Below are 13,109 nucleotides of genomic sequence, written 5' to 3'. Positions count from 1 at the left end.
ACAGCAGGCAGGACTATTGAGGTAATAGTGTAGGAATGCTAGTTTTCTCCCAGATCAGCTGATCACAGAGAGATAGTGGTTGGCACAAACAAAAATTGACAACATTTCTGGATTTGGAAACCAGTGTTTGTAGGCTTGATCTAAATTGTTGTATTGCTTATTTCAAACACAATGACAATCTCTGTTTAAATACTCTCACAAGTCATTTCTTACAATGGTGCTGTTTTCTGCTCAGATAACAGATTATGTCATCATTATGATGTAGTTTCTGCAATCTGAAACTTGCTCCCCCTACCTTCAGCTTTGTTCCCTGCTATTCTCTCCTCTATGGACAATCAGCATCTTATCAACAGACAGCAAACACATCATTTTCCTCATTCCACTTTGTTCCGAGATTACAAATACAGAGTATATGATTATTTATGCGTTGGTTTGCAGTTATTGCAGCTATGTGTGCTCATCGTACATTTTTATCATTTTCTCCTATAGACATCACATTCTGGAACAGAAAGACAGGACTTCTTACTCCTTCAGTTAAGACAAGAGTGCATGCTGCCATTGAAGCTCACTCTGTGCTGCAGTTGCAGCCAGCCCAATGCCTCACCAAGAGCTAAGTGTGAAACTGTTATGTGGCCATCATGGTTTGAGAAGAAACACGTCACTCAAAAATGATGTGATAATAAACACATTGTTAGACTTCTTTTAGTATGTCCAGTTTTAATTGTAATGAGTCAAATGTTCTGATAACAGGAAGAGGGAATAACAGTGAAGTATTTATTTGTTTGAATACATTTTTGGAAAAGTATAAGAATCAAAAGTGTCTGTTGCTCATCACATCTCAGTTGAACACTAACATGTAACATATAGAGACAGGTCATTTCATCTTGTCTCGTTGTTACACTGGCACTTAGAAGGTGAATAAACTAAGACAAGGGACTGATAGAGATATATTGCTGTTTAGCCCTACAAGCCTGTACTTCATCAATTCAGATATTTGTTTCCTTATTTACTCTAATAAACCCATTTAAAGGATGACTTAATAAAGGACCTGCTATATTATATGAGGATGAAATTGAGAGAGGCACAATTTTATTAAAAGTATTGCATCATTTAGTCAGTCATATGTGACAGATATGATTGTAAGAATATTTGCACTTTGTATGAATAAATGAATATGAATGCAATTTATATTGATAAAACAGTACTGTAACCTTGCTGGTAGATTGAGAGAGAGAGAGACAGACAGACAGACAGACAGACAGACAGACAAAGAGAGACAGAAGCTTGTGCTGTTAGACCCTATACCAAGACCTCTATACCAGACAAATAAAACACCATCAAACAACATTAAACATTACCCATAAACTTCAACACCATCTACCAGCATATAGTCTTACAGGCCCATAAAGCTATGTCTGGGATCCAGGGCCTTCAGATACATGATTATTCATATCAGTGAGCACTGTTATCTTGATCCCCTGTATTAGGCAGAGTTGACAAGACATTGAGGACTTTGTTGCAGTTTCAGAGGCAAAATCTACATATTAATTTTTGCTCTGTGGTAACCTTTGATCTCATTTAAAACAGAAAAAGACCATTTGCTCAATTTACCCTCTATTCTTGCAGAGAAACATTTCTTGAGAATTTCTGACAACACTTAAAAAACATTTTAACATTAGACATTCACAAAAGATTGGGAAAAAATTGCAGCACATGATTTCAGATTCACATTTACATTTTAATATTCTGCTGCTTGGAATTCAGGGGCCTAACTAAAACAACTTGTTGAAAACTCACTTATTGTGATTGACAATGGTGATGATCAGAGGAGCTGACTTTTTACCCTTATCGCTAGAATAGGGACTGAAGAATGGATAGAGTTTTTCAGTGAAAGTCTGACCAGTGAAAGAGCAGATATGAGACCTGGCCTCCACATCATAAAAGGAGACCACACCCTCCTCATAATCCACAAACACCCCCACCGTCTGGAGTGTTTGGGAAAGGGCAGAGTGACCATCAATACCCCTATACACTTTACCTTTCCACAGCCACACTGTCCAAAATCCATGCTTAGGGCACAGTGTAATGCACTTCTTCCTGTTTACTGATTCTTTGACCACTCCTAAATCCCACTCAGTCTTCCCACTGACCTGCACCTCATAGTAAAATTTCCCTGAGGAGAACCCCTCCTTTCCCAGGACACCAAAACAATAATCAAACCTCTCTGGATTGTTAGAGAGAACCTGTTTTGTGTCTCCAAGTTGCACTTGCTTCCTATCATCAGACAGGATGAGGTTTGGATGTGCTGTATCAGGATCCAGAGTCACATTCACTGTGGAAATGTAGAGAATATTGATTTAAATGTATGTGTTAATATTTATCAACTTTATTTTATGGTTTTATCTTGATTAAGATGATCTCTGATCTCCCACAAAGTATTTAGTACAGAAAACCAGTGTGTATTGTTAACCCTGTGTGGTGATAATGACATAGTGAGGCAGACTAGACTTATAAACTTATAAACTGCTGGTAGCAGGTATGCATCCCAAGCATGATCATTGTTGATGTGTTTGTGAGTTAGATACTGAAACCCATAGTATCTCCAGAGGTGTGTGTGTGTGACATAGACAGTTATAATCATAAGGTGCTTTGGTTAAGCTTGTCAGCTGTAGAACTGGAACTGGACCATTAGACATGATCAGCTTTTACATCCAGTGTGGAAAATGTAGACAATGCTGGTTTAAACATATTATCACTTATAGTTAGTGATTATGTAGGTTAATAATTCTTTGAATCAGACTGTTTTGACTAAACCATTAAAGCGCTGATTGCGTGGGTGTGCAGTTCACTATTGAACAGATTAACACTAGACATCGACGAGATCAGTAAAAATATCCCCATATGATATAAACACATTGTGTTTCTATATTAGAGATACAGAATGTTGAATAAATGAGTAAGAAATTACCTGCATATTTTCTTTGTGTCCTGTTAAACTCTGAAAACAGATAATAATCAGTATTTGCAGTGTTATTTAAGGATTTTATGTCTTTGATAAACACTATCTATTGTTATAGGTGTAACTCTTTTTGTGCACTAATGACTAGATGAATAAAACTTTTACCTGATTCATTGTAAAAAGTAATTTCATTTGAACAAATGAATGCATGTTGCACAGTAGCTTGATATCCCCACTCACATGTGAGCATACTCATACAAAGTTATAAAAAACTGGACCATAAAGAACCTCACCTTCATCAATGTGCCTCTCTTTCTCTGAAGATGGAAGAGAAAAACATATTAACATATCAACAAAAACAAAAACATTTTAACATATCATTCACATTCTCCAGCTCATTCGAGTGGATAGTGAGGTTTCTGACATAAGACTGTGTCCTTATTTCATTATTCTGATCTGACAGCACTGACACACTAGTTCATGAAATTTCTGTTAGTAAAAACACTCTGTTAATATGCTAAGAATTTAAATGTCATGCTGCTCTCTTACAAATAAATGCCACATTCATCTGTAACTGAATCTTACTAAATCCCTGTGGAGTGTAATTACACAGAGAAACAGAAAAAATACACTAGTACAGAAATGTACCTTTGAGTTGAAGAAAACTCCAGATAATCTTCAACAATACAATAACAATAACTAAAACCAAAACTGAAATCCAGATGATATGACTCCTCCAGAGTTGGAAAACATTACCTGAAATGCAAAAGCAAATGAGGTTATGAAGATTTACATTATCTACATGTTAGTTTGTACTAGATATATTTTTCCACATAAACAGATAACTATACAAGGAACATATTTCAGTTTCTGAATTAAATGTTCAGTTCAGGAGTTCTTTGAGATTAGCTTTTGACCTATCAAAGGAGGTTTTAAAATATATCCAATTGTGAGCAACTGTCACACCCCAGCTTCTCACTCCAACCCAACCCCACGCCAAGGTGACGTTTACATAGCCCATTAGGACTATCAAAAAAGTGTCCACCAATTTACACTGCATGCCCATGAGATAATGTGAGGTTGCCATTCAAAAGGACCACGATCCCAAAAAATATAAACTGAAGATGACATTCTCATCAAAAACAAACTTGTTGCAACAATATGCAAATCTATTCCCACAAGATACAGAATAATTAGAATAGGATAGTAAAGCATGGCTGTGAACTAAGGACAAAATAACAAGAGGAAACCTGTGGAATAAGGACAAAATAATAAGAAAAAAACCTTTCCATAGAGGACAAAATAATAATAATAATTAAAAAACAAGTCAATTTTCACATCTATGCCAGAATAACAATATACCCACTATGCAGCCTTTTAGCTTATTGTTAAAAAGGAAAAAATTCCTATCTACTTAAATTAATTAATACATGCCAAAACAAGCAGCAAGATTCACAAAGTCAGGGGCAGCTGCTGTAAACACAGTTCTACCCATGGTTTGTACAAAATTAATCGTCAAATCTGAAACAATTTTAGTGCGGATCACATTCAAGAGTTCAAGACATGTTATTAAATTATTAGGTGTTATTATCATCTCTGTTTCCCAAAGGTTCTTTATACCCTTTTGATGTAAAATTCACACACATAAGCTATGTCTAATTGTACTAGGAATAGATGTGAATTATCTTCAGACAACCAGGAAAATGTTAAGGTGTCCTTCCTCATTTGGATATTCCTGATAGTTACTGTATTATGAAAATTGAATCTTTGAATGTGGATGGGATTACTGTCAGGGAACAAGTTCTACAAATTATAGGCTTATAACAGGACAGTAATGTAAATCAGAATAAGTTATTGAAATCAAAACACATTTTCTCAATGTATTCTTGATAAGACTGAAGTTTTACACAGGGTTTAGGAAATCCTCATGAATAGCAGTTGTCTGAGCAGCTGACTTTGACAGGTTTAACAGCTTTTGGGCAGCATGGGAAAGGTATCCATAGAAGCTAAGAAGGGTTTTGAGGCTTTGTACAAGGTTTTATGGAAAATGTAACCTTTTCAAGTTTTATGCACTGTAGTATCTCCTGGAACCACCTGTCGTGTGTAGCTGGAGAGGCATGTTTCCATTTAAATGGAATGAGCTGCCTGTCCAGCTAAGCAATGAAGACAACAATACGTTGTATAGCTGGAGGTGCACTGCACTCAGAAGGGATCCTACACAAGTTAACAAGGGTATAAGAATCCATGGCACTGTTAAAGGCATTCTTTAGGGCATCAAATACTTTAGACCAGAATTCTCTTTCATTGTACCAGGTCATGCTGAGCACATATAGAAGAGAAGTGCACAAGATCAAGTATCTAAGCCCATTTGTCTTCAGATATCGTAATTCCCAGGTCCTGCTTCCATGTGATTTTTAAGGGTACAGCAGTATCTGGGATTAATGAGTTAATGGACTCATAGATAAGTGAGAAAGGCTGCTTTTCAGCTATCATAAAAAGAGAAGAGGGAATCAATTTTGAAGTTGGAAGGCCGATTGGGAAACAGGAGAAACTAAATGTGTGTTAAACGCCTGATCTGAAAGAAGCAAAAAAGGATATATTGGAAGGACTGAATTTAGCAGAGACATCAGCAAAATAAGAGAAAACCTCATTCTTAATGAGACCTTAGTTGGTCTAAATGCAAAAAAAAACAAACAAACAAAAAAAAAACTAGCCAAATAGCTAAATGCTCAATGGCAAGGGAACATAATAAGGTAGAAAGAGAACAGCCTTGGCATGTGCCACGGTGGAGTGGGAAGGGTGCTGATTGTATGCGATAAAATCTTTTTGGTTGGAGAGATTAAAGCAGATAGCATCTGTAGCAGACAGTGGAACAGGATGTTGGCTAGGATTTTAAGGCTGACATTTAGAAGGGAGATCATGCTGAAGTCCCTGGAAGTGGTAGACACCGCGTCTCTGGTGCCAACGTCCTTTCTAACATGTTTGGCTGACTTAGATGGCATAGCGCCACGTATACGATTTTAGTAATGCTTTTTTGTCCAGCTGATGGGGTTTAAAGAAAAAACAAAGAGCTTTAAAAATATTTTTAAAAGACATGTCATGGGAACATGACGCAGCGACATCTAGTCCTCAGAACCAGAAATCAACCTGACACTCAAAATCAGCATTTCTGATGAAAAAAAAGAGCAGTTCAATCGTAAGTGGTTTGCAAAAAAAAGAACTGTTAGCTGTTAAGACGGCTGTACATTTAAGATTCAAAATTGCTAGAACTGATGATGGGAGCTCCTCTGCCAGCACATTTATTCTGATGCTGTTATTGTTTTGTAGGTAAGCCATTGCTTCCCTGACTTGAAGAAACATCACTCAATCTTCAACAAATCTGTCTCAAGCCAACTATTAGTTCAGTCACTCTACCTCCATGATTTTAAAGAAGGCCTGTAGTCCAGTGTGCAATTTACATTACCGAAGCATTGTTCCTTTCAACTCTGTCATTCCTTGTTACTGTGTACCACTTCGCCTGGTTATTCGATATCTGCACTTTGATCTCCACTATGGATGTGGTATTCTCCCTATATTGCTGCTTCCTACTCATTGTGAACTTCAGCCTGTTCTATCAATCTCTGATTTTAGATTGTGTTTTGGATTAATTGATTCCTCTGTAATAAACTCTGTGAGTGTGCACTTGAGCCCTGACTCTGTCATTACAAAATACTCAAAGTACCTCTCCATTCGATGCCCAAAGGTGGTCAAAGAAGGACTTAAACTGTAAGCAAGTAAAGCAAGAGGTAACTGAAAATGGTCTCATCTTTCCCAATTTCCCATCCAGAGTCTGGTCAATGGCTTCTTCAAGAAAAAGTAATCTCTGGATGAAGCAAAATCCTCTTTTTAAAACTGAGTTACTTACTTGATATAACAATCTCTGACTCCTTCATATGATCTGTCAGGATTACTCTGCAGTAGAACCTGTTGATGTTAGTGTCTTGCACAGTGACATGTTTTTTAACATGGAATCTTTCTGTGTCTCTGAGTGTCTCTGTATCTTCAGCAGGGAGAAGGTTTCCATCACTGTCCAGCCACAGAACCTCAGGTTCAGGGTTCCAGCTTTTAATTTCACACAGTAGACTCAGTCCCCCATCTTTTCTATAGCCCTCTATAGAGATCACTGGGTAGGTTCCCACAGCTATTGAAAGCAAAAATTGTCAGGAATCATTGTCAGGAACAAGCATTAAAAATAATGGAACTAATCCATTTTTAAATAAATGTGTCTCTGACCTGAAACACTGATTTTAAAGGAAATATCATCAATCCAGTCTTTAGACTGTACAACACATCTGTATTCTCCTTCATCAGTAGTTTTCGCTCTGGAGAGTTTTAATGAAGCGTTGCCTTTCTGCAGTTCCTCTTTAAACAGTGATGTCCTCCCTCTGTAAGACTGAATCTGATCTTTACTCTCCACTCCACCCTCATAAAAATGCAACAGTAAATCTGATGTATGGAGCCTAAACCACTCCACTGTCATGTCCACAGCACTGATGTTGGGTTTGAGAGAACATGGCAGAATCACATCTTCACCAGCTCCAACAACAAGAGGACCATCTGGACCAACAACATGAAACTGATCTGGAATCAGAAGTACAAAGTTCAAAAATAGATTCCTCATTAAAACTAATGAGCTAATCAGACTAACTTGTACAAAACACATGTCTTTGGTGGGTATGTTTACCTGATTTGGACACTGCAATACAGTGAAGGCAGAGGAAAACTGCAAATGGTGACTTCATTCCTGAAAAAAATGGTTTCATAAAAAGCAACTAAATTTGCAGGTTACCCAAATAAAATACTTAAATATGTCAAATGTACTTTCTGTTTCAAACATAGTTACATCACGTTCCTGCACCCACCATTATCTCAACCCAAATTCTCAGTCTCAGCCTTTTCCTGAGTTTAATGCTTAAAGTGTTTGTGGTATTTGTTGAACATATTGACAAAACTTGTAGGCACAATGACTATTAGATTTTACAGTAAAGAAAATTATTACAATTTTTAAACAACGTCCATTTTTTTTTACAAGAATATGTTGTTCTGTTGTTGTATTGTCAAAAGTAAAAGGTCAACAGCTTATTTGACAGGTTTACAAAGTGCCTCAAAACTTTCAAACTGCTGAGTAGAGCAATAGAATAAACATGACAGATGTTCTAATTTAGCAGAACACTGAATATATTTTCTCAAAAACTACAGTTAAACACAATGAAACAGAATCAAATGTACCAAATACATCGGGTCTCACATATAGACCTAAAACATACTAACACAAAAAGCAAAGAGAAAGGGTGAAAGGAAGAGGTATAAATGTCTCAGTGAAGGTTTACCTGATCTGGACAGAGCCGTGCAATGAAGCAACACAGAAACAGACAAGTTTATAGAAAAAGAAAAAAAAAACTAAAAACTTGAAACGGAGAAAAAGCACAGACTTAAATTTGCATTCCCACTCGCTTCTACACTCTTCTACAAAACAAAGAGACACAGAGCACGATTTCATTTTCACTGTTTCATAATGCTGCTCAACCTGTAGAACCTGTTAGTACATTGATTTTACCATATGCAAACACACAGACACGTTAACATTGGCACATAGACTAAGTAGTAATATAAGCACATTCAACAAGTGTGTGACAACATGAACTATTTCAATGATTTTTTCAAACAATAAATTAATGTCCTTTGCTATTAATTCCCTAAGGACTGTCCTCTGATAGTTCACAATTTGCAAGCGCGTCGATATATTTACATGAAAAAACATGCACCCACCTACACACTGGCACACATTCAACAGTGTGTGATAAGATGAATTCTCTTTCTGTTCTTTCATGTCTGACCTTGTTCACCGTCTCTCCTGTAGGCATGGACATACCTGTAGTATCACTATGAGTAGAAACATTTAAACATTACCAATGAAATTAAATCATACTTCATTTTCTGAAGACTGATGGTGTACACAGTACAATGTAAGTAATAATGGGGTCATGCTACAAAATATTCCAGATCTTTACTGTAAATACTTCCCCTTGTGTTGTTACCTTGCCGTGGTGGGGAGGCTTGTGTGCCTCCATGACTGAAGACTATACCAGTGGGGGTCATAACCCCAGCAGGTCCAACCAAGCCCAGCAGGTTTCAGAGTAGAGGCCCGATGAAAAACAGCACCTGAGGGTTGGGTGTGGGGCTAACAACTCCACCCCGTAAAATACCATTGTGTTACAGAAACTGCGACAAATGCCAACTGTAAAACGAAACCACGGGCCCCACAGTGCACTTGAGCCAACCCACTGGCCATATGACCACTCCTGATGAAAACCTTCAACAAGAGGTGAGTAGTGTGATGGATAGTCTACTTGGGCCCAAAACAAAGATCCGCCTAGGCACATGGAATGTCCACACCATGTATGAGACATCTAAACTAGCCCAGGTCATCAGTAAGATGAAAAGGTAAAGACTGGATATTTTAGGAATTACTGAATGTTGATGGACTGGTTCTCTACACCAAGCAACCAGCGATGGATCAGTTATCCTCCACTCAGGGCACGAAGACAAGCACATACATAGAGTGACTCTTATAGTCTCCAAAGAAAAGACGAAAACCTTGGTAGAATGGGAACCTGTAAGAGACAGAAAGATCAGAGCTTGCTTCAATTCCAAACGCTGTAAACTGACCATCGTACAATGCTATACTCAGACAGAAGAAGCTGAGAAAGAGGACAAGGATGACTGGTATGAAGAGTTACAACGAACTGTCTCAAAGGTCCTTCAAAATGATATGCTGCTGATCATAGGTGACATGCACACCAAGATTGGAACTGATAATGAAAACTGTGACAGAACTATAGGGAGCCATGGCAGTGGTGTGAGGAACAACAATGGTGAGCGTCTTGTTGACTTTTACCTCGAAAATAACTGCGAAATTGGTGGTACCATCCTCTCACATAAGTATATCCACAAACTTGCTTGGAGGCCACCTGATGGTCTTACAACTAACCAGATTGACCACATCTTAATCAATAGGAAGTGGCGCAGGTATCTTCAAGATGTTAGAGCTTGTTGTGGTGCGGATGACAACAGTGACCACTATCTGGTGACAGCTAACATCAAGCTGAAACTCCGGAAAGTAAAACAGCAGGGCCTACGCAGATGACAATTTGACATCGGCAAACTGAAATGCTAGAATATCAGCAAACAGTTCGTGCTGGAGCTGAGAAATTGCTTTGGTGCTCTTGGTGCTCTGGCTGATTCAACTGATGAGGACCCTGATATTCACACCAAATGGGAAACCATCAAGAACACCTATGTTGAGACAGCAACCAAGGTTCTAGGCTACAGTGAAAAGAAAACCAAAGAGTGGCTGACACCTGACACTTGGCAGAAAATAGAACGAAGAAAACAACTCAAGGCCAAGATGCTGAACACCAAGTCACTTAGGCTCCAGAAACAAGCCCAGGAAGCCTAGAAGACGAAGGATAAGGAGGTCAAAAAGAATGCAAGGAATGACAAAAGGCCCTTTGCTGAGATGTTTGCTTGCAAAGCAGGACGGGCAGCTGCAAGAGGCAAAATGAGTGTTGTATACAAACTCACCAAACAACTCTGTGGCAAGAACATCAGCCAGTCTGCTCCGGTTAAAGATGGTAACAGAGGGTGAGCAGGCAGCGAGAGCACTTTTGTGAAGTCCTCAACTGCCCTGAACCAGAACATCCTGCTAACCCTACACCTGCAGGTAACATATTCAACATCAACACCAGCCCCTCAACTGAAACAGAGGTAAAGAGTGCCCTTAAAGCAACCAAGAATAGGAAAGCTGCAGGCATTGATGACACTCATGCCGAGATGCTGAAGGCTGATCTCAACACCTCGGTCAAGGTTCTCACAGACCTGTTCAGAAACATCTGGGACAGAAATGTAATTCCTGAGGACTGGGCCAAAGGTCTGATGGCCAAAATCCCAAAGAAAGGTCATCTACAAAATTGCAACAACTGGTGAGGCATCACAATACTATCCATACCATCCAAGGTCTTTTACAGAGTCTTGTTTGGCAGAATTGACAAGGTGATTGACACCAAACTGAGGCAGGAACAGGCAGGCTTCAGGAAAGAAGAGAGCACACAGACGAGATGTTTGCGCTAAGGAACATCATTGAACAATGTCTGGAGTGGAACAATCCATTATACATCAGCTTCATCGACTTCCAGAAAGCTTTTGATAGCGTACACCGTGACATCCTGTGGAAGATTGTGCAATCATATGGAATGCCCCCAAAGATGACTGCATTAATGAAGAAGTTTTACAGCTAATTTGAGTGTAGTGTCATGGTAAATGGCAACCTCACTAATTGGTTCCTCATGGAATCCAGTGTACGCCAGGGATGTATCATCTTCCCCATACTCTTCCTGATTGCCACTGACTGGACCATGTGAAAGACCACCTCAGACAAGCCCAGAGGCATCCAGTGGACTCTCTAGGAGATCTTGATTATGCTGATGACCTGTTTATTCTCTCCACAAATCACACTCACCTGCAATAGAAAACAGACAGGACTAATAGATTTGCCAAACAGATGGGTTTGAATATCAATATCTCCAAAACCCAAGTGATTTGCAAGCCAAAGGCCTGAGTTCTTTTCTAACGGTGGATCTCTCCTAATTCTTATAGTCAGTAAGTTTAATGATTGACTGAATTAAATAAATTACACTAAGAGTTACAGCATTCCTGTTTATGTGGCGAAACATATAAATTCATCATTTCAATATTTCAACACCTTGCAAGATATCAAAAATCCCTCGGCAATTTAAAATCTGCAACATCTTGACATCATTTATAGCAAATTTGAAATGGATCCAATGAACCGTCTAGGAGGAGAATGTCAAAATGTAATGTGTCAAAATGCGCAAAATCCAAAATAGCTCACTTCCTGTTGGGAATGGCTAATAAAACGTAATTGCAAATTTGTTCGTCTTGGGGAGACCCACATGCCTACAAAATGTGGTGCATGTAGGTGAAACTACATGCCAGGCACAATACTCAATGCCATATGGGGCACTATGGAGTCCCCGGGTCACACTCGGGGCCAAGCCTCCATCTCTGAGTATCTGTCACAAGCACTGATGTGTGTACCGAATTTCAGGAGTACACACATCAGCCGGTCATTATCTAAAAATAAATCCCTTCAGGACACAACAAGCATCTGTTCCTCCTGTCGGGATTTATTTTTCTTTATTATACGGCTTTGTTGAATACTCGATTTTGATTGGTCAGTTAAGGCATTCTACGGTCTGTTATTTCTGTAGCCGTGTAATAAGCGGGATAATGTACAACGAGCCGGTCATTATCGCGAAATTAAGCCCTTCAGGGTGATTCAAGACTCTCCGCTTTGCGCCGGGGTCCTGCATCACCCTGTCGGGGTTAATTTCGCGATAATGACCGGCTCGCTGTACATTATCCCTTACATAATGACCAGCTGACTATACATTATCCCTTACATATGATCTTCATGGAGCAATACACCACTGAATCCAGTTGACCGCCGCTGTGTGCAAACCCTTGTCGTACCAGAGCAGTAAAACTTCCCCATTCATTTTCATTTCAAAATAAGCGATTAAAAACGCCAATAAAAAAAAAGACTGGACCGATCAAAGAAACAGAAGTCAACAATCATAATACTTAAAAACAAGAGCAAATTGTCAGCAATCACATTAATAACTAAAAAACAAATGGTATTGTTAAAACCAAAAACACATTAAGAGAGTTTCATTACATTGGTTTTACATCATATCCCTTCGGCTCGCTGCTTGCCTCACACAACCTTCCTACAAAATACCAAACATGCATTTAAACCAATCATTATGACAAGAGCTAAACGCTGTGTTGAGTCGTGTTTTTTCCCGCTGGGTCCTAGTGTCTCCCGGTTATATTCAAAACAGCAATTTTAAAAAAATGAGTGGACTTCACATTAGTTTGTTTTAAGATGTCACAAATGCAGATTTAATTGTCGCATGTGTTATTTAAATGAGGACTTCTTTTTTTCCACGGATTTAAACACATTTTGTGCAGGAGCTCAGCAGAATAAACCTTACTCAGTAGCCATCTTGAAACCCCCTCGGTTAAAGCG

General features: G+C 38.8%; 1 protein-coding gene across 1 annotated transcript; it reads right to left on the bottom strand.

Moving 5' to 3' along the window:
- Nucleotides 1–1,793: 1,793 nt before the first annotated feature.
- Nucleotides 1,794–9,097, bottom strand: LOC115816315 (butyrophilin subfamily 1 member A1-like). Its single transcript, XM_030779273.1, has 5 exons — nt 9,037–9,097; nt 7,232–7,579; nt 6,864–7,139; nt 3,253–3,276; nt 1,794–2,332 (listed from the first exon to the last, which is right to left on the bottom strand). The coding sequence occupies exons 1-5, from the start codon at nt 9,095–9,097 to the stop codon at nt 1,794–1,796; spliced, it is 1,248 nt and encodes a 415-aa protein (XP_030635133.1).
- Nucleotides 9,098–13,109: the final 4,012 nt, after the last annotated feature.

The sequence above is a fragment of the Chanos chanos genome, chromosome 7, assembly GCF_902362185.1.
Source record: "Chanos chanos chromosome 7, fChaCha1.1, whole genome shotgun sequence".
Taxonomy (NCBI): domain Eukaryota; kingdom Metazoa; phylum Chordata; class Actinopteri; order Gonorynchiformes; family Chanidae; genus Chanos; species Chanos chanos.
This window is presented reverse-complemented; position numbering and strand designations above follow the sequence as displayed.